Below are 21,585 nucleotides of genomic sequence, written 5' to 3' on the forward strand. Positions count from 1 at the left end.
TTGGTAAGATTTTGTGTCTTTGCGTTGTGGTTTTTTCAGGCCTGCTGGCGCTCAGCTCGGGTTGCTAGGTGACAGGCGGAACTCTGGCGGTTGCTAGGTGACAGGTGGAACTCCTGTGGTTGCTAGGTGACTGGCAGTGCTTGTTGATTTGTGACTTTACATTCAGAAAGTTTTTGAAACAGCTCATTTTCCAGACACCAAAAAACATCAACTTAATGCTAAAAATCAGCTGGGAGGTTTTTTAAGAGCTTGGACTCATTTTAGAACCCATAAAAGCCCAAATAAAAGTACAAAAACATACAAAATAAAAGTAATGTTTTTAACTATTTGATGTAGTTCTAAGAGTGCTGTGTGGGAAAATCCCAAAAGGATTAATAAAGTCTGTCTATCTGTCTATAAGCTTGAGTTTAGAAGACTGGAGGAGTCCTGGAGAGTGTTAGTGAGGAAACTGGGGAGGAAGAGAGGAAGCGGAGAAGACATGACAAAAAGCAACGCAGCCGGACCCTCATAGAGTTCCTGCAGCTGGCCCAGCCTCAGCACAATGGGCCCGTGACTCAATCAAAACAACTCCTGCGCTCCAGTCTAAACAACCCCACCAGCCGGGTTCCCCCCCTCGGAGCGTCAAAAAGGGGCCGGGACGCACTGGCGTGAGAGATCCTCTAACTTTAATTACACCAACGGAGTGCTAAGAGGGACGTTTTGCTCAACAGAGCGTGCTTTGTAAGAGGTGGGGGGGAGGAACATTTCCGATTCCATTTCCTACCTCCAGAAACATTAGCCGAGGTGTTGCTCCATTTAGAGTCCAAATTTCCACCTCCTACATCCAGCTATCCCACATTCCAGCCAGTTTGGAAAGAAAACATCCTCTCGTTTTGCATTTGCTGCAAAAGTGGGTTTTTATCCTTTCCCAATTAGGTGGGGTCACTAATAAGGAAGGGTGTGGAGGCACTGGGCTGTGCCGCCGCAGCCCAGAGGCTCAGCGTCAGATTCAAACGGCAGACACCAAAAATCGCCTAATTGCAGCTGGAGAGTGTGTGTGTGTGTGTTGGGATGAGGTTCTGAGAGAAAAACGATGAGAGGAAACAAATAACAGGACAAAATTTGGCAACGGGGACCAGAGGATGAGTGGCTGAACTCTGTGATTTTCTGTTATCCTTTTGGCCCGTTTCTCTGAACACACACTCGCCTCAGTCTTCCTCTTTTCTCATCAAAGACGTTTGACAGCTGACTTCTGGCTGCTCACATCAGACGACGACGGACGGGAGGGGCCGCTGAAGCCAGAACAACATCCATCCATCCATCCATCCATTTTCTGTTCACCCTTTGTCCCTAATGGGGTCGGGAGGGTTGCTGGTGCCCATCTCCAGCTACGTTCCAGGCGGGAGGCGGGGTACACCCTGGACAGGTCGCCAGTCTGTCGCAGGGCAACACAAAGACATACAGGACAAACAACCATGCACACACACACTCGCACCTACGGAGAATTTAGATAGACCAATTAACCTAACAGTCATGTTTTTGGACTGTGGGAGGAAGCCGGAGTACCCGGAGAGAACCCACGCATGCACAGGGAGAACATGCAAACTCCATGCAGAAAGACCCCGGCCGGGAATCGAACCCAGGACCTTCTTGCTGCAAGGCAACAGTGCTACCAACTGCGCCACTGTGCAGCCCGCCAGAACAACACTTTCATTATATTTTCTGGAGCAGGAAAATTGTCCGTTAATTGCAGAGGTTTTTCCTTCTTTTTTTAAAAAGACATCCTGGATGTGACTGAAAACAAGTGAAGAATCACAGCTCCGCACCGCAAAAGCAATAAACTTTACCAAGTATTTTTTGTCTAGTTTCTCACTCACTTGAAATATGTCAAAAGAATTAGGATAAGATAAGATATAGGAGCTTGATTTAAGCAAATAATTCCTTAATATTAATAAAAAGGTACTAAAAACAACCGAAGCACTTAGAAAAAAAAGAATCAAACCACCAGAATGAAACGTCATGAATCAGCAGGCACTGCACCGTTACCTAGCAACCGCAGCAGGTTTACTGGTGTATGAGCTGTGCAATGGCTGCTGGAAAAGTCACACTGCAAAAACACAAAATCTGACCAACTATTTTTGGTCTAGTTTCTATTACACATGCAGGAATACACTTGGAATAAAATAAAACAAACTTACAAGTAACTTTTCAGCAAGATATCAGAGCTTATGTTAAAAATTCATTAATATTGATTTAAAAAGTTATTGCAAGATTATTTCACTTATAACATGGGAAAATGTCTTGTTATAAGTGAAATAATCTGCTGATGGATCAAAAGTTTTTTAAAACCAGTATTAAGGAATTATTTACTTAAAACAAGCTCCTGTATGTTTCTGAATGTTATTTGTAAGTTAGTTTTGTCTTATTTCAAGTGTATTCAGATATCTACACTAGAAACTAGACAACAATACTTGGTAAGGTTTTGTGTTTTTGCAGTGCTTGGTGCTCTAACAAGCCGGCTTTGTTAGGTGTGTGAGTGTGATAAAGTGAGCAGCAGCTGAAATGAGGGGGAAAGCCTGGAGGGCGTGCAGATAGCTATCGCAGAGGCTGTGAATCAGCGGCTGACTCAGACAAAGGGCTAACAGCGCGGAGGAACGGATTCCAGCGAGAGAAAAACAAGGTGACAGAGAAACCGGGTTATCATGAGAAAATGAAACGTCGAGGCATGAAAAACAGTCTGGAAGAGAAAAAACACAGCAGAGACCAGAAAACATGGCGATGCTCTCAAATATCAAGGAGTTTTTTCCAGCAGTCACACTTTTTCTAGTCCTAAAACGGGATTTATATGGAAGAGGATTAGAAAAAAATACAGATTCTGACTTTAATCAGCGGCATAAAAAGAAATAAATTTTTTAAAAATCACTTATATCTAACATCCTTTCTTCCTCAAGAAAGTTAGTTCTCCTTCAGGTACCAAGCAGCATTAAAGTGGAAATTCTGAGATTAAAATCACATTTTGGTTAAAAAAAAAAAGTCAGGATTTTAAGATTCAAGTGAGAATTATAAATATATAAATAAAGTAGGTAACACACTCGATCTATTCTCTGAGCGGGGAACATCTACTCTACATATGGGGGTGCCAACTCCCCACTGACTGCTGCCTGCATATAAGCAATAGAAAACTTACTCAGGGCACAAAAACAAAGGTTATTTACTTGGGCTGCCCTCGTTTTAATGCCGCCCTGGGCAATTTCCAATACGTTCCACGTCAGGTTTATAAGGATGTTAAGACACAAAGGGTTTAGGAGCTGGAGAGTACAGCAGCAATTTCTACGCTTTTAAATGGAGACACTTTGATTGGAAAGAATAAGAATATGCTGTGGATTATTTATGGTTATTAATGTAGGAAAAAATGAGAAATTTGAACATTATCCCAAATTATGAATCAGAGCACAAATCAGTAGCGGTTATCTGAGTTATATTCAAATCAAAAGTGCATCAAGCTGCATGTTGATGCGTTTATTCATTGAAAACAGTTTTAAGTTTTCATTTATGTTATATACAGACAAACCACTTTCCTCCATTTTCTCACATTTTAATATTTTAAAGCTCGCATTGCGCACAATCTCCACTTTCAAGAACAAAAACATTTAAAGTTCAAAGAAAAACCTTTTTAAAAAAACTCTACAAACTACTGATGAGTAGTCAAGATAACAAATTTGTCTGCAGGATAAATTGTCCCAGACGTTGTTTCGATAAACAATAATATTGTTTTCAAGTAATATAATGATAATGGCTTAATAATCCAAGAACGTATTCTCAAATATCAATAATCTTTCAATTCTACTGAATATTTAATACTGAAACTCAATAACATCTTAAAGTCCAAAATAATTAAAAAAACAACAAATGAAAGTCATTATAAAGTTCTTCAAAAAAAGGGGCTAGTTGAGACCACAACTCCAGACTGAAGACTTTTGTCATCCAGTTCTTGGTAGAAAGAGAGAAAAACGATAAATTGAGTTTGTTTCAACTTATCATGCGATCAAATGATTTATTGCTTATTGAGACAGGCCTATTGATCAGGCTGCATGGGAGCAAAACAAAGAACGCAGGAAGTGGTTTTAAACACATTTCTCTAAACTCAACTTGTACATTTTTGTCTCAATCTTCTGATTGCAAAAGAGAAAGAAAGAAAATGTCGGGAGCTTAATTGAAGAATCAATTAAAGTAACAACAACATTTCTCCCCGAGAGAGACAGATGGGACGGATGAAAAGAAACAGACAAACGAGTTCATTTAAAGTTGTTTTTGGCATCTACAGCAGGCGAACCTCAATCCAGCTCTCTGGGATCTGCATAAATTGAGGGCTTGGGGAGTTGTGGCAGTATCCTCGGTATTATGCATATTAGTTTAAGGCTGTCACTGAGAATCAGCCGGGGTGTCCATCCCGCCGCGGCTAGGCGCTGCTAATTATTGGATCAGAGATGAAGTGGCTTTTTTGCGCTTGCGCTGACGGCTCTTTGAAAACCGGCTGTTTATATCAAAAAAGGGAGACAAAAGAAAAAAGAAGAGCGGCCTAATTTTGGGTTTAGAGAGCGCTGTTGGGTCAAGAATCGATCAAGTGGAAAACCTTTGAGTCGTTGGGCGGACTTGTCACTTCGGCCCGGATTTTTCTGGAAGCGGAATAACGGGATCCTCCCAGTGAGGAAAAATACTGCTGCCTTTGATACAAACTGAAACATCTGAATCTAAAGCTCCAAGCAAATCTAGCGTGTTAAAAAAAATGGCTGCCTGTGTTATGAGAGCTTTTCAAACACCCAGAGACCCCAGAAGCCATGAAATCTTATTAAGCTGAAGCATCTCATTAAGGTTCTGCTTCATCCAACCTGTTCTGCTTTACAAAGGCGACATATGCAGCCCATATGGACAGCAAGCCTCCGCCAGCAGCAAAACAACATAATCCAGCTCCTGTCAGGAAGAGACGCACCGAGTGCAGCTTTCTGACCTGCCAGTCTGGGTTTGACCAAGATCTGGTTCAATTAAAAACTAGACTGTGATCAGAATCAATACCTGGTTGCTAATTTTCCCCTTGATCAGCCCTGAAACTGATCACTGAAACTCAGAAATTCAATCTTTTTCTGATCAGTGAACTCACCATATCTAAAAAATACCATGTAGGGAACAATTAATCGTATTAATCGTGATGAATCGATTATTGAAATAATTCAGTAATAAATTAATTGTTACAGACTCAAAAATGGCAATTTGCTGAAAACAACACCTACAGAGAAAGAATTAAACAAAAACTGTACAAAAACATTCACATTTTCTACCCAAGTTTTGAAACTTAAGACAGGTAAAGCTGGTCAGACTCCCTTGTCCAGTACTGGACTGGTTCCAGTCTGACGTAAAGAACCGGGATTTCTTTGTGTCAATAGGAAACTTCTCATCTAAACAGACAGAAGTAAAATGTGGAGTCCCCCAAGGTTCAATCCTGGGATCCCTCCTATATAACATCTACATGCTCCCACTTGCTCAGGTTATAACAGGAAATCAAATTAGCTACGACAGCTACGCAGATGATCCGTCACGATGTCGCCAGGAGACGATCTGACCTGAACCTTCAGAGCCACATAAAGACAGTTACAAAGTCGGACTTCTGTCATCTAAAGAACATTTCCAGGATTGAAGGACTAAGATCTAGAGAAACTCATTCATGCATTTATCTTCAGTCACATTGATTACTGCAACAGTGTCTTCACAGTCCCACCTAAAAAAAATCAATCCTGCAGCTCCAGCTGATCCAGAACGCTGCTGCTGGCGTTCTGACTAAAACCAGGAAGATAGAAAACATCACCCAGCTCTGCAGTCCTTCTCTGTGGCCCAAAGAATAACTTTAAAATACTGTTTATAAATCACTGAATGGTTCAGTTTTGATTCTCCACAGAACAGCTGAAACACTGAGCTCCAATAAATCAAGGCTAAAGACCCACCTGCTTACTGATGCCTTTGATTCATAATGACTGGAGCACTGATCAATATATTTGATTAGGGTTATTTTTGATGATTCTCATTATGGCATTTGAGAAAATGTAAGTTTCACCAGGATAACCAAACTCCCAAAAGTTCAGGCTACAAACCTTCACTGATCACTTCAACCTGAATTTCTACAGAGATAATTCAGTTATCCAGCATCAATTATGAGCTTTGCAATGTTGCATTCACAGACAACTAAAAAAAATGCTTGAGAGTCAAATCTGGTCCAAACCTGTATGGTTCAGACATTTTTTACACAACAGAACAGAAAACACACACATGCAGGCATTCGACACCATTTGGGTTAGCATAGAGCGCTACACAATGGCCATGGTGAGGTTATGGTGGACCTGTTTAGGATTAGTCTGCGAGCACAAGCTCTCAAGTCAGTGTTTAACAGTCTAAAAAGGAAACTTGACAAAGATTAACCAGACAGGGAGGGCATAGAGGTGGTCTTACCATATTCTCAGATGTACGCCGTTTTCATTCTCTGGCCTGTACCTGCAGAAAATTGCATCTTTTTTAACAGTTTGTTGTTTTTCTTAGTGTAACTGGACGCTAACCGTCCAAGTGGACTTACACAGACCATGAAAATACTGACATTTAACCTAAGGTGTAATTCTCAGTGGATTACAGCTGCAGAGCTAAGAGGAGGGCTTGAAAAGCGAAGATAAACAAGGTCAGCAGAGAGACATACTGTGGTGCAGAAAAATAGTGCAAAGCCTAGAATCTGTAAGTACTCCGAAGAAAAGGACAGACTAATCCCAAAGTAGGTGTAATATGTGGAGGCAGTGGCGGGATAAAGAATGAATGGATTAGGGGATGCTCAGGGTAGAAAAAAACAAAAACAAGTCGGGTCAGAACGCTGATGGGTGATGAATTTGGATCACTTTTGGCTCTACTTTCATTTGCATTTAGTCCCGTTTTTAATGGGAAATAATTATGCAGCAATACACCGTAGCAGATTATTAATCCCAAACTCCTAAATGCAAAAACCACACAGAAGCTGCAGCAGCACTCACCTGTGGCCGTTTCCTGCATCTTCTCCCTCTTCCGCTTCTTCTTCTTCCCCTAAAAATATACAGAGGAACGCATAAAGTGTGGCTCCAGCACTCACGCTCACTAGACCACTCGGATATCCTGCTGCTGACTGCCATGTTCACTCATCCCCTGCTGGGCAGCCGAGCAGCGAAACCCGGCCTCCGCACTCCACCGCAACCCGCAACCCTGAGAGGAACCGAGCAACCGAGTGTCGTCTGCTCCACACACTGCAAAAACTAAACCTTACCCGCTGTTATCGGTCCAGTTTAGTGTAGAAATCTCAGTACAGTTTAAATAAGACCAAACTAACTTACAGGTAACTTCAGCAAGATATAGGAGCTGGTTTTACGTAAATAATTCTTTAATATTGATACTAAAAAGTGCTAGTTCCAGTGGCTGATTATGTCTCGTATAACATGTTACATTTTCCCTTGTTTTAAGTGAAATAATCTGCCAGTGGAACTCAAACTTTTTCATCAATATTAAAAATCTGACTTGCTGACAAGCTACTTGTAAGTTAGTTTGGCCTCATTTCGACTCTACTAAGAATGTTTTCCAATGTGGGCGCCTCAGAAAGTTAGTTATAAAACAGAAATTTTTTAAACCAAGTTTTCAATTGCATATAGTTTTTATCCTAAAATCTGATCTGTTACTTATTATAACATTTTAGTTAAACTAACTTATTGAAAGGTTATTTGTCGTGCTCGTCTTTCTGATAGCAGCGCTTCGATCGCAGTTTCCTGCATGATAGACGATCTTTAAGAAGGGTTAGGTGATTAGGTGATCTGCTGATTCAGATTTTGGCCAATATAAATGTTTTGGTCGCCCAAAATTAAGAAAATCGGGCTGATTTATCTGGTACACCCGTCCTTTCTGAATGGCTGCCAGTCAAATTTTAGCTGCTTTGCTCTTCAAGCTAGTGTAGCAAGCAGCCATGGAAACGTTTGTGACAGGAAAGAGGCAGAAGGAACCGTCCAGCAGCCAGAAAACCCCAAGAATTCATCACCAGCTAAAACCAGAGGCAGCATTTGTGCTACACAAATGCAATAATTAATAAATTGTGAATAAAAGAGAAAAAAAATTCTAAAAGTCGACGTTTCTTCACATATTTTGTAGCGTTGTGAGAGCATTGTCTCTTGGCTAGCAAGTAGCTCCAAGGTCAAAAGTTACTGCTGTTTGGACGGCCGTGTACTAAGATATTTGAACCAGAAACTAAAAATACTTGGTAAGAGTAGCTGTTTGCAAGTCTTTGTCTATATTCTCCTAATGTCAAAAGAACACATTTTTGCAATTACTGTTTCCATTAAATAAGAAATTAAATTAAAATCATGCCTGAATAAGCTTGTTGTAAACAGGTAAATGAGACGTATTTATAATTGAGCCGTGGCGCTAGCACTCGTCAGCCAATCAGAGGAGACGCCGGCGTCTTATTCAGTGGCAAGCCCTGCCTACTGGGAGTGGCTACGTATGCAGCATTTTTGGGGATGATGTAGTCGGTGATTTTACAGATGAGCTATGGATTTATCACGCTGGAATGATACATAACTTTTTATGAACTGTGTGATGATATGAGCTGCACCTTGACTGAAAACCCCAAAACAAACCATCATCCTCCTACTACTTCCTGTCGTCTTCGTGTGATGCTAAAAACGTGTTTTGATATGCCTGAAAAAAAATTATCGAAAAACTTTTTTTGTTTTTACGTTTCCATTGAGCAAATTTATTTCAAGTTGCTCCATTTTATGGTTAATGTCAACGCAGCTGGTGTGTGTTTTTGCAGTGCATATTAAACTGTTCTGTCTACATCTGAAGTCGTGAAGCAATTAAAATATTCTCTAAAACTGGAGCAGTGTCCTCTGCAGAAAGCAGCACTCTCCTTCCAGTAAGGACATGCAAGGATTTATAGCTTCAGCTAAATCCCCAAAGGGGGGGAACTAAAGGTATAGATAGCAGAGAGGAGTCGTTCTACTCAAATATGAGAAGCACTTTGGTTTCCAGCTGCAAAGTCTGCTAATCCACTTATTCATGAGCTAATCTGCCTTCTGCCGCTGCGGCAGGCGTCGAGGAGGACAGACCGAGCGAGTGTGGGTGAAAGGAGGGATGAGAGAGGTGCAGCGCGCCCGAACTGTGTGGGGTTTCCAGGCAAGACATGCTTCTAGTCAACAGCTGGTGATTCAGGCAAAGAATGAGTCATGCTCTTATCTCTCTGATGTGACTAACAGCAAGACGATCGACTTCTCCTAGGAAAGCTAGAGCAGCAGCTGATGCTGCGGTTGGGTCGCTCTCAGAGCAGCGGGTCGGCAGCGGAGCGGCGGCGGCACAAAGCAGGGGGTGCTGTCGATGTCCGAGGGGAGGCAGGTAAACACCACAAAGCACTTCGGTGGTGGAGTGAAGGTGAGTGCCGGAGCCACACTTTTAATAAAAGCTGGTGCTCTCTCTCAGAAAAAATATCACACATCACATTCACACACACAAACACACCCACGAAGACAGCTTTGGATACACACTCCTAAAGTGCTAAAGTTTGAAAACACATTTAAACTCAATACTGTTTGACTCCAAGCTGCCAGGTTTTCTTGTTCTCCAGGATTTCTGAAAGTCTTTTTCAAAGGTTTTCTTTGGACTTGGGCTGCTTCTTACTCCAGTGTTCAGCACTCCATTTTTGAAGGAACACTCCTTTTCGCTAAACCACTAAACTAATAGATAACTTTTGCTTTAGCATTTGTTGCTAACTTTGAAAACGCTCAGCTTCCTCTGCTTTCCTCAATCCAGCATATATTTCAACATTTTGTATGGAATACACACGTCTGGAATGAACAGCGCATAATGTTCAGGTCATCTGGCTTGACTTACATAGATCATATGCTAAAAGTGGAGCTAATTTTTTGTGTTTTTTTCTTCAAGTAGTTAGGCCTTTATAGTCTTGCTCTTATTTTGAAGGGGGTGAAGACTACTGACTCAGCAGTTTCATTTCCTGTCTTGGTGTCTTTTTTTTCACCAATAACTTTATTTCAGGAAAAATAATAAAACAGGAAAGTAGAGAACAAGATATAAACACATATATACAATATTTAAGCACTTTATAGAAAATATAAATTATAAACCAAAGTTAAATTGTTGCTTGAGGGTTGGAGTCTTTCATACACAATTTGAATTTAAGTTGTTAGCGCTTTAGCAGTAGCTTCCACTAAATACCGTGTCGATTTAGCGCTTTAGCGTGACCAGAACTAATGATTGTTGTTAGAACTTCAGGGTTAGTGCAACTAACTGTTTAGTTAATATAATACACTTTATTTAAAAGGGACAATATGCCGCTCAAGTATAAAAGTCATTTGATGCACCATACCAGATTATAGCATAAGCTAATTTGTTGGCGCCCATCCCTGCTCATTTTTCTGTGCTCCACTTGTCTTGAAATGTTTAAAAAGCAGCATAAGTCCAAAGAAAACTGTTAGCAGACCTTCTCAAACCTTGGAGAACCATTGATCAAGAAGGTTTGGCTGCCTGAAGACAACAAACTCCTCAATACTTCTGAACTGTTGCCGACAGGTGCAGACGCATAGAATACAGGTGTAAACACTCTGCAAAACACTTGAATGATGCAAACTCCAAAAAACAGAAATACACATGCAACAGAATAACACCTAGTGGTCTGGAGGACCTGTGTTTTTGTGTAGCTATTTGCAGCATTGTCTTTTTGTTTGCAACATTTTTCCATTGGATTTACTTTTTTGTATTTGTGCGTTTTGGAGGTTGCATCATTCATGAGTTTGCCGCGTTTTGCTACACATTTGTTCCTCTCGGCTGCTGTACTTTTGAATAGGAGAATATTCTAAAAACCTCTGTACGTCCTAAACCTTTCTGATTGCGGCGCATTCAGAAACAAAATGCACAGCTGGGGGGAGCAGAGGTGAACTCTGGGAGGAACAATCCAGCCTCCTCGGCTTGCTCCGACAGCTGCTTCTACATCTGAAGCTCTACGCCGATGCAGCACATCAAAGAGCAGCATCACCATTACAAGGCAATTTTCACTCTCAGTGACAATAATAATCGCCGTGATCCTAACATCCATCTCTGCGTGGATGGCACCATAACAGTGTTATGAATTACACATTATGCAGAAACAAAGGCTCTGCAGATGGGCCCCTTTAGCACGGAGAAGGCTCCTGTGAATTAATGTGCGCCTTTAAAAGACTAAATCACACAACAGACATAGAAACAACATGAATGCAAGCACGCGCACCGCTGCCGGTCTGTTCTGTTGATACTTACATAGTTGTCTCGAGCGGACCAGCCGGGGTAGAGCTGCATGTGGAGCTGCCGTTCCTTGCGGGCTAACTCATAATACTTAGCTTGCTCTTCCCGAGATAAAGCATGCCACTGTTTCAGTACAAAGATTAGAGGTGGGGACAAATACAGAACAGTTAATTGTTATCATACAGTTGAGTCTTCAGAGTTTGGTCAAAAGAATCCATTCATCGTCTAAATTTTGCTGCAGAATTGAAAAAAAGAAACAATGATGTATGGTAAGTTGTTGGGTAAATTGTATTATTAGTATTATCAAATATTCGTTGTATCATGTAGTCTTGTAGTTACATTTAGATAATGTTTCTGTGTGTTAAATAACTTTGATTCCTTCCTGTGACTTCCTTGAGAAAGCCAGCAGTGAAGCGGAGACAACTCTTCTAGAGCAATAAACTCTGCTCTCCTGTGTGATATACAACTTGTTTTACTCAATGCCGGCCGTGTCTGGTACTCGAATGGAGCAGAGGGATTTAGAGTGTAGATAACATGTGTCTAAATAGTAAAAGTCATTAGCGCTGCAACTATGTGATAAATTGTTTTGCCCCTCCCTTTTAGAAGTTGCAAAGCGCCCAATGTACGAGGGTTTCTGAGGGTAATAAAAAGAGAGGAGCGGCCAGATGTGTTTCAGAGCGGTAGGAGATTTGTAACTGAAAGCACATCTCTGTCCGTTCTCCTCGCGAGAAACAAAGAATCTAACTCTCTTGTCTTTCCTGTGTTTGTTTAAATTGTCTCTAATAGGTATTTAGACCTGACATAAGTCTTAAAATTAATTAGTTTGTTTATAACAGTTCTGCTTGTTTTAAACATTTTCACTGCTATTTTCACTGCAGATATAGACAAGTCTGGTCAAAAAGTCAATTTTTTCTAGAAATTTCCTGATTTGTGAAAATCAGAACTACCTGCCTTGGACCGATCACTTTAAATTTCCAGAAGAGAATATGTTTGGAAAAAGAAAGTCATTGGCTTCATTCAGAGCATCATCATCAGTGAACCAACCGCATGATGGTTTTCACATGTAGCAAAGTCTTGAGTTACTAATCTGAACATTTTCAAAACTGGTTGATTTAAGATGAATAACAAACATCTATTCAGATAAGAATTGAAAATTCCAGGCCGCTTGGGTATCCGATTCAAATGTGACCTAACGTCCAGGTCGCATTCATCTGACCTGAAAGTCACGGACACTCGACAATGTCACTATTCTGCATCCTGATATGCGGAAGCGGGAAGAAGAACAACAACTATGATGGACAGTAATGAGGATTAAGTTGTTAATAAGCTGCTCCGGTCGGACAACAACTTCAGATATGTAAGCTATGCTCCACCGTTAGCATCCATGTTTACTTCTGCAAACACTGAGCACTTCGTCTTTTTATGGCTGTTGGCAGAACAATGACAACGCTGACGTTATTGCGCCCTCTACTATGCATGCGGGACACTTTCAGGCCGTTTGCCTGTTCAGACTGCAGAACAGGTTCCATATATTTGGAAGTGTGAACAGCTACAGCAAAAAAAATCGGATTTGACAAAAAATCGGAATTGGGTCACTTCAGGCTGCAGTGTGAACGCAGACTAATTTACAATCACTTTTTATTCAAACTGCGTCGGCGAGCAATTATCATGTGATTCGAGCTGCCGGATCATTAGGGCTTTCAACACAGATCCAGATTTTTCACATTTCCAACCGAGTCATCATCAAGGCAGATTTTATGGTGCACAATCTGACACAGGACTGAATCTGCAGTAATTGGCTCAGGCAATCATCGCAAACTACAAAACCTCGTAGCACGCTGCGGTGATGCAGATGGAAGTCTTTGTAATGCTAGGGTCCTAAACTGTGATCTTCAGGCGATTTGAGCTGTAAAGAACAAAAAAACATCAGCTGCAGAGAAAATGAGTGGGACGCGTGACGTACCCTTCGTCCCAGGATCTGATTGATGGCGGCGCTCTCCTTCAGCGTGCATTCGGCGACCACGTTCGCACGCATCTCTTTCATGTAGAGCATGAAGGCGTTTAGCGGCTTCTTGATGTGCGGCCTTTTCGGCTCCTGCTCCTTTCTCTGTTCATGCTGGGACTTCCTGCAGACGCCGCGGACCGAGGTGAAGAAAATCAAAGAAAATGGTTGGAGAATGAGAGAATGAAAAGGAGCGGAGCGGCACAAGGAGGAAATTGCGGTGCCACGATGGCGACTGGTTTCTCCCGGCCAATGGCGGGGCAGCGTGAGAAGCGCTGCCACGCCATGGGCCCCTGCCTCTTTAATCATGTGCAGTTGCACACTCGCAGCCCTTCATGCGAAGAGATTACTTCATCATTAATGGCAACCAAACTTTGTCCACAGAACATTGGAAAGTACTTAAAACCAAATGCTGAAATCCCCCCAGTGAGCATGCAGCGCTTTGCTCCCACTCTGACAATTCCCATGGTACCAATGGGAATACCGTAAAACACATGTGTCAAACTCAAGGCCCAGGGGCCAAATCTGGTCCGCCATAGCGGAAATTCACGTATTTTTCCACACTAATGCATAAGTGTGAGTTTATTGCAAATTTTATGCAAAAATGCCCAAACACGCTGGGTTTAAGTGATGCTAACTCCCCCTGCAGGTGGCAGTATTTCTTACTTGATATCAAGTTGCAGTCCGTGATCGATGCCGCAAGTAACAAAATGGTAAAAATAGCTAAATTCTTTGCAAATATCTATAAATTAGCACCACAAAATCTGTGATTTTGATTGCAAAAAGAGAAAAAAAATCAAAAACAATCACAAAATCCTGGTGGAACCGATCAATGTGAAAAGACGTTCAGTATTATTTAATGTAAATTATAACGTTTATTAATGGAGTTTATCAATACATTTCAGCACAAAAGGCCCTTTGAGAACATTTATAATGGCCCAAACAAAATAAAAATGAGTTTGACATGGCTGCTGTAGACAAAGAAGCCCAGCAGTCTGAGGTGGACTTACATGTGCATGATGTCACTTTCATGTGGCGGCTCCTGTTTGACCTGCGGGTTGACGATGGCTGGATGAGGGATGCCTGTTGCGTGAGGGCCTGGGGGGCCGGGCACCATGTGGTGAGAGAACCTGCAGGAAGAAATTAAGCCAAACAGACAAATTTTACTTTTAGTTTATTAGACCATCTGAAATCCTGGCTACAAATTTAAAACATTCTGAATTTTAAGGATTGTTTGGTGCTCTTATAGCACCTTACTATTTACTAAAGCTAAATGAGCAGAACAAAAAGTAACTTGTAAACCATTTTGTTTTTGATTCTCTTTATTGTTGAGTTTGAAGCATATTTAGTTTAATTGAGCATATATTTCAGCATTATGTATAAAACTACAGACAGTTGGATAGAAACACAATGTTCAGTTGCTCAGCTGGCTTTCTTAATCAACACAAGCAAACATATTTTACTTACAAGTCAAGACGTCAGAAAAATGGACAGAAATATTAGCCATTAGAATATTTGCTAATGGCTAATAGCAGAGCTAATTTTTCCTTTGAAAACGTTTAATGCCCTTAGTTTCCTCTATTTCTTAGGGATAAATTCTAATTTACTTCTCTATGTTGTAAACATTCAGTTGAATAATGTTCAACATCTTTGTTGAAGTTTTGGTTATCGACTATTAAGAACTCAAGTTGTTAGACGTTTATATTTATGCTCTTATTTTGAAGTGAAAGTACTTGTACCCCTGGCAGTCTATCCTTTCACGAACTGAAAAAAAGATGAAGAAACAGAGCAAAACAAAAAGGAGGCTGGAAACTGATTTCTCAATCACAGAGCAAGTGTTGAAGAGACGAGCGCTTCAGAAGCTTTGATGGAGGTTAAGGAGATGCAGCAGCATGGGGGGAAGCTGGATGTGCGGTGCGGTGGGAGCCACAGCAGCGCTGCAGAACCAGCCAGACGCAGACCTCCCTGCTGCAGCTGCAGCTGCAGACCGGCTCTGCTCACCAGAGCCAGCGGCTGCTCTGCGTCAGCATTAATCACCCAGAACCGCCGTGTGTGACTCACCATCCCAGAGGGGGCGTGATCTGTCCCACTCCTCCAGGAGACAGGGAGTAGAAGTTGGGCATGTCTGGTCCAGGATGATGCCTGGGCATCCCTGCAAACAGAAACCATGTTCAGATACAGAGCATACAGCCATAAACAAGACCAGGTCAAGTCTATTCAAGGTGCTTCACACCTTAAAAATATAATATAGTCAGGAAAACAAATAGAAAACCTTACATTTTGTCTAATGCCGTCATCAAAATTATCAAATATGTTGATCAATGTTCCAGTTACTACCAATCAAAGGCAGCTCTAAACTTTTAGCCTTGCTTTAGAGGAACTCAGTGTTTCGGTTGTTTTGCAGTTTTCTGGAAGTTTGTTCCAGATTTGTGGTGCATAGAAGCTGAAAGCTGATTCTACATGTTTGGTTCTGGTTCTGGGGATGCAGAGCAGAACCAGAAGACTTGAGAGGTCTGGAAGGTTGATACTACAGCTGCAGATCTGTAATGTATTGTGGTGCTAAGCCGTTTAGTGATTTATAAACTTCCAATATTTTAAAGTCTATTCTCTCGGTGTAGGGACTTTAGAACAGGGGTGATGTGCTCCATCTTCCTGGTTTTAGTCAGAACGCCAGCAGCAGCATTCTGGATCTGATTGATCTTTTAGGCAGACCTGCAAAGACACTGTGGGAGTAATCAATGTGACTGAAGATAAACACATGGATGAGTTTCTCTAGCTCTTGTCCTTTAATCCTGGAAATGTTCTTCAGATGATAGAAGGCCGACTTTGTAACTGTCATTATGTGGCTCTGAAGGTTCAGGTCAGATTTAAGCCTCATCTCTAGTATCCAGTTGTCATAACTGAAGCTTTGACTCTAGATTATTCCTCTTTGGGTCCAAAGAAAATAACTTCAGTTTTGCTTCTGATCATCTGGAGAAAGTTATGACATCCCCACACATTCAATTATTCCAAGCATCATTTCAGAACATGGATGGGCTCATAGTGACATGGTGACTTCAAAATCTAGAGCTGTGGATCATCTGCATAGATAATCTTATTTAAACTGAGCCAGTGGGAGCATATAGATATTAAATTAGAGAGGTCCTAGGATTAAACCTTGAGGAACCCCACAGGTGATTTCTGACTGTTCCAATGAGAAGTTACCTATTGAAACAAAGAAGTCCCTCTTCTTTAGTCAGACTCAAACCAGTCCAGTACTGGGACTGGAGAGTCTGATCCAGTTCTCAAAGTAAAATAACGAGCCAAATGTTTTCAGTTTGGTCTTGGACAGCCTTGGAGCTCATTTTATTTTAGAAACCCTTCCAATCCAACAACAATGTTCTTCAAAGTCCTGGACGTTAAGAAACTTTACTCAGGTTTCACCGAGATTCACACTGAATGTAGTTTAAACAGTGAAAAGTTCTTACAGTTGGGGTCTGAAAATGACTTCTGACCTCACATTACTAATCCAGACAGAAAGGATGTGTGCAGAGCCGGATCCCTTTCAGTGTTTCTGATTCCTTAAGCTGGATAGCTGAAGCTTTTTCCCTGCTAAGCTCCTCAATCTGCAGCTCCTACCGAGCTTCAAGGTCAAGAGGTTTATTTTAGTGACACTACATAGTAAAAACAAAACGGCAGGAGGACAAACATCTGCTTTACTTCCTGCTACTTTCAACCCATCCCTCACTTCATTACGTTTTAACCCCCAAGCAGCCAGACTTACCTTAAATCTTTAATAATTTCTCCAGGTTTTCTGAGAAATCTGGACTTTGGCTGCTTGTCATTTGATGGGTTTTTATATTTTTAATTATTATTGTTGACATTTATATTTTGGATATCTGCTTGAAATCCTGTTTTAGGTCAGACATTTTAATTTTTTTGTTTTATTTAGAAAGATTCCACAACATGCTTTAATACCAAAAGTATTCCAACCTTAACCCCTCGAAAGTTTTCATATTTTCTCATTTAACAAGATCAAACTTCAAATTATTTGATGTGCAGTATTTTCCCAGACTATACGTAACTGGAGTAAAATTTGCATTAGTCACAAAATGCATCATGTAGAGAAAAACACTTATATAAGACTTTTACCTAGAAATTGCTAAATGCGGTATGATATGATACGGTGACACGTTTTGTTCAATTGCTTTTCAATGAACTTGAGGAACTGTCGACTTTAGCTTGGAAGTTTAGCAGTTTCTGACGCATCGATATCCGAGCTCTAAATCAGGTTGATCAGGAACGACTCCACTCCGCCGGTGAAGTGCGCAGCGGAACGGAGACGCATGCAGTGTAAATCATGTCTCCGGATGAGAGGCGGTTTCATTGCATGAAGCAGCAAAATCAAGAGGTTCTGCCTGCAAAGTCCTTTATACTCATCTCCTTGGCAACAAGGGCATCAACAGACAGGCGAGAGCACAGGGCATTTTGGGTAAATAGAACCAAAACAAACGTGCGAGTTTAGCGCTAGCAAGAGAAATGGCTTGTGGTATTTTGCTAGAGAGAAAAGAGAAATCCTGCAACCGCTAAAATCTGACGCTACTCCATTTTTGTTTTTTTGAAGAAGGAGCGTTCGGGCTCTTCTTCGGAGGTTTCTGTGTTGTTTCCTTCAGAGGTTCTTGCTGCAGAGCCACCACAAGCGAAGAGGGGAACAGATTGCTCAAAGGACTTGGATCGTTTGTGCAGTGCATAAGCGAATCACAGCAGCTGAAAATGCAATAAATGATGCAATTGTTGGTCCCTAATTGAACAAAGACTACTAGACAATCTGGTGGGAAAACAGCCTAAGAATATTTGTGAATGTGGGCTCAGCTGTGCAGGAGTTTTTACACAATCATGTTTAGTTAAACTGGAGATAAAGTCATAAGGACCCAAATCAGTTCCAGATTTGTATTTCTTTTATTTTCTGCTCTAATGAAGGGTCAATTTTGGCCTGACTTGTGTGAAAACATTCATATACCCAACATTTTTGAATAAACTAAATTATTCATGAAACCTGTTGATTTTGTGTAAATTTGAGAGATTGGAAATTCATGCAAAACCTCTGCAGCCCTCAAGAAAAAAAAGCTGCATATACTAATTTATGTTTGCTAGTCAGGTTATTACTGAATTCAGCTAGTAACTGGATTTTATTCAGGGGTATCAGAGTAAAAGGTGGGGAATAGAAGTGGATTACAGACATTTTACTTTTACATGCATTTTGCAGTCATGCACTACTTTAGACATCGATAGATCAACGCAAAGAGAAACTGAAAGCTTTTGACTGAGAAGACAACATGGAAGCCTGGCGACTTGGAAGGAAAATAAATTATTATTAAATTATTAATTAAAAATATGGGAAGCCTTTTGCAGAGTGTAATCCAGCGACATGAAAGGGGGGGAAAAAAGGTCAAATGCCTTTCCTCCTCTATCATTCCCAGCCAAGGTCTGCAGAGGCTTCCATCCTCTTCCTCAGAGAAGAAGGCCGAGTGGGAGGCTCCCGTCTGCAGAGCCGTGGCTAATCCGCTACTTCACACTCTTATGAGCGCTAGCCTCGTCCCTCTCACCTGTAGAAAACCTTTGTTTTCCTCTCGTTCCCACTGAAATCCAGCAGACATTCCCACTGGAAGCCGCGGATCCGTCTAAATCTGGTCCCCGTCTTCATTTCTTTAATTCAACATGCTTCTCCTCTGCCCCCTCCCTCCGCTCGACCTTCCATCCCACGCAGCAGCCCGCGCATATTAGAGCTCATAATGAGAAAATCCATGATTGTTTTTCATAATTAACGAGCAGATCAAAGTCTGAGCCCTCCGAAGGAGGCAGAGCAGCTATTGGTCGATTCAAGAGGGAGAGAAAGAGCAAGAGGGACAGCTAAAAAAAAAATTAAAAAGAGAGAGATTTGGTTTTAAGCATCCTCAGCTTAGCACCACCGATACACATGAATACGCCTGGGGAAATCATTTACGGCTAATTCTGCAGCCAGATTGCCTGGACGTGGATTTCTGTTGGGTTGCAGATCAAATGCAGGAGAAAAAAAAAAAACGGCCCTCTGGGGATTTTTTCTCTCTTTATTGTCAGGAATTGATGTGAAAAGTAAAAATCTTTTCTCTGAAATCTAGTTTTTTCTTTATTTGTTTCCTGTTTGTTCTTTCATGCTTCGACATCACAGCGCATGTTGGCAGACGCAAGGCGTATGTGGAGCACAGCTTCCTCACATCTCCGCTCCGCAGCGTTATTTATAGCCGGTCCCGTCTTCATCATCTTCATCATCGCAGGAGAAGAAAGCAAAAAGGTGGAGGACGAAACGCCGTTTTTTTCTTCCCTCAGCATCATGGAGAAGCTGCCAAGGCCTCCAGCTGTGCGAGGCCGCGGTGCCTCGTCCAAACTGTCAGAGCTGCAGCTTGATCTTATTCCTGCGAACCGAGCCGAGCCGAACCGAGCCGAGGGAGCGGCCGGTCGACTTCAAACCAGATCCCACTTCACAGTGAAGTGACACCTTCGGGTCGGAGCGTCTCTACTCGTTCCTGACAGCGTCGACAGTCAGAAGAAGAAGAAAAACACTAAAGCGTTGCATAAGTTAAATAAAAATTGGGTTCAACAATGTGTCGCTGCAGTATTTTTAGCTAGCGCTTTATTTTCTTTCAGAGCTTGAAGTCTTTCATCAAAGGCTGCTCGTTTGTCATCAGACGGCAACTTGGGTTTATTTTAAGGCCTGAACAAACCGAGAACTCTTTTAGCTGTTTTACAAATGTATAATTGCATGACAAGTCGTCTATCGTCTTGTTTTAATCTATAAGAACCATATTGTAAATATGTTTAACACAGTGATGAGTGAATCAGTTGGGCCCAAGCTACATCTCTTCTATCATCCTGTTTATCCGCTCTTATATTTTAATCCTACATGCCTCGACCTTTAGGTTGTTTTCACACCTGACCTCTCCAATTGATGACAAAAAATGCATCCTTGTTACATTTTCAGCTGGTTTGGTTCTCTTTCTCATTAAACTGTGTTAAATAAACCAAACTAATTGAAAAACCTGTTTGCCTCAGCACAGGGAAATTATGCAAGGAAATGACGCAAACGCCTGTAAAGAAGACACTGAGCTCAACTTCCTTCTTCACAAAATGTAAACAGAAAAGGAGCTATATCGTAGTTTAGCAATTGGAGGATTTGTCATTTGTCTTTGGTACAAGACCACGATCCATTTGTAGCTAGAATCAGACTAGCGCATTTGTTTTGGTTGTATTTACCCAGAATGCCCTGCGCAGTACTCCGCTTGGCGGTCTCCGGTCTGCTTGCATTCACATTTGCATTTGAACCGCATCAGAATTTAGTTCAACCAAACCCATATCGAGGTTTGTAGGTGGACCAGAGCTCGCTACTTTAATTTGAGTACGCATTCACTCCTCCCCAAACAAACCGGACATTCTGGACAAATGAACTGGAGTTCGATTAATGGTGCTTTCACACCTGATAGTTTGGTAGATTCATTTCCATTGGGTTCCAAAAGTTCAGAGTTTGTTACATTTTCATCTGCTCTGGTTCTCTTTCTCACTGCAGGGAGTCAAACCAACCAAACCCGTAGAGCAACCTGTTCCCCTCCTCGCCTCTGGGGGCGCTGCACCAAGAACCTCTGAAGGAAACAACATAGTTTTGGTGGGCACTGCTAACTCATTAGTTGGATATATACATGAAGAGATGGACAATATCAGTCCAACAGGTCCTGCTGTTCATCCTCTCAGCGGTGGGCTGCTAGCTCACTTTCTTCTGAGAAGAAAACACTGAGCACAATTTCCTTCTTCTTAAAATGTAAACAGAAATTGAGAGGTGTCAGATTTTAGCATTGAAGGATTTCTCCTTTGTCTTTGACTAAACACCACGAACCATTTCTCCCGCTAGCGCTAGGCTAACATGTTTGCTTTGGTTTAGTCCCTGTTCAGTCCGCATCAATTGGAACCATGTGTGATTGAATTGAAATGACTTTTTTCGTAAACGCCTTGAGACGATATCTGTTGTGAACTGCTGCTATGTAAATAAACTGAATGGGATGCATATTATTTGGTGTTTGAGCTTTTTGAATTGTTTTTAAAGGGTGTTTCAAGTATTTCCCGGTTCTTGTGGTCCAGAACCCCTTGAATACTACAGGTTCGCTACACAGAAGCAAGGAAAAAGTGTGCAGCATCAGGTGGGGGAGGGGCAGCACTGCGATGCTCTATAAGACTTCCTCTGCCGACTCTGCTCCCTCATT

The 21,585-nt window shown here is 41.6% G+C and overlaps 1 protein-coding gene and 1 long non-coding RNA gene across 5 annotated transcripts in view; one reads left to right on the forward strand and one right to left on the reverse strand.

Moving 5' to 3' along the window:
* Positions 1–21,585, reverse strand: part of lef1 (lymphoid enhancer-binding factor 1) — a 64,735-nt gene that overhangs the window by 9,974 nt on the left and 33,176 nt on the right. Inside the window, exons 5-10 of one of the 4 annotated variants that reach the window (XM_028017207.1) lie at positions 15,380–15,470; positions 14,329–14,448; positions 13,280–13,442; positions 11,332–11,439; positions 7,041–7,083; positions 6,478–6,519 (exon numbers count right to left, since the gene is read on the reverse strand). In XM_028017207.1, the coding sequence (XP_027873008.1) occupies positions 6,485–6,519; positions 7,041–7,083; positions 11,332–11,439; positions 13,280–13,442; positions 14,329–14,448; positions 15,380–15,470 (560 nt within the window). In that variant the 3' untranslated portion in view covers positions 6,478–6,484. Of the gene's footprint in view, positions 1–6,477; positions 6,520–7,040; positions 7,090–11,331; positions 11,440–13,279; positions 13,443–14,328; positions 14,449–15,379; positions 15,471–21,585 lie in introns of all 4 variants that reach the window. The other 3 variants (XM_028017206.1, XM_028017204.1, XM_028017203.1) reach the window with 3 other exon arrangements.
* On the forward strand, positions 7,042–21,394 carry LOC114144422 (uncharacterized). The gene is made up of 2 exons (XR_003595488.1): positions 7,042–9,453; positions 19,506–21,394. It is a non-coding gene; the product is annotated as an uncharacterized LOC114144422 (long non-coding RNA).

Source organism: Xiphophorus couchianus, chromosome 5, assembly GCF_001444195.1.
Source record: "Xiphophorus couchianus chromosome 5, X_couchianus-1.0, whole genome shotgun sequence".
In the NCBI taxonomy this organism is placed as follows: domain Eukaryota; kingdom Metazoa; phylum Chordata; class Actinopteri; order Cyprinodontiformes; family Poeciliidae; genus Xiphophorus; species Xiphophorus couchianus.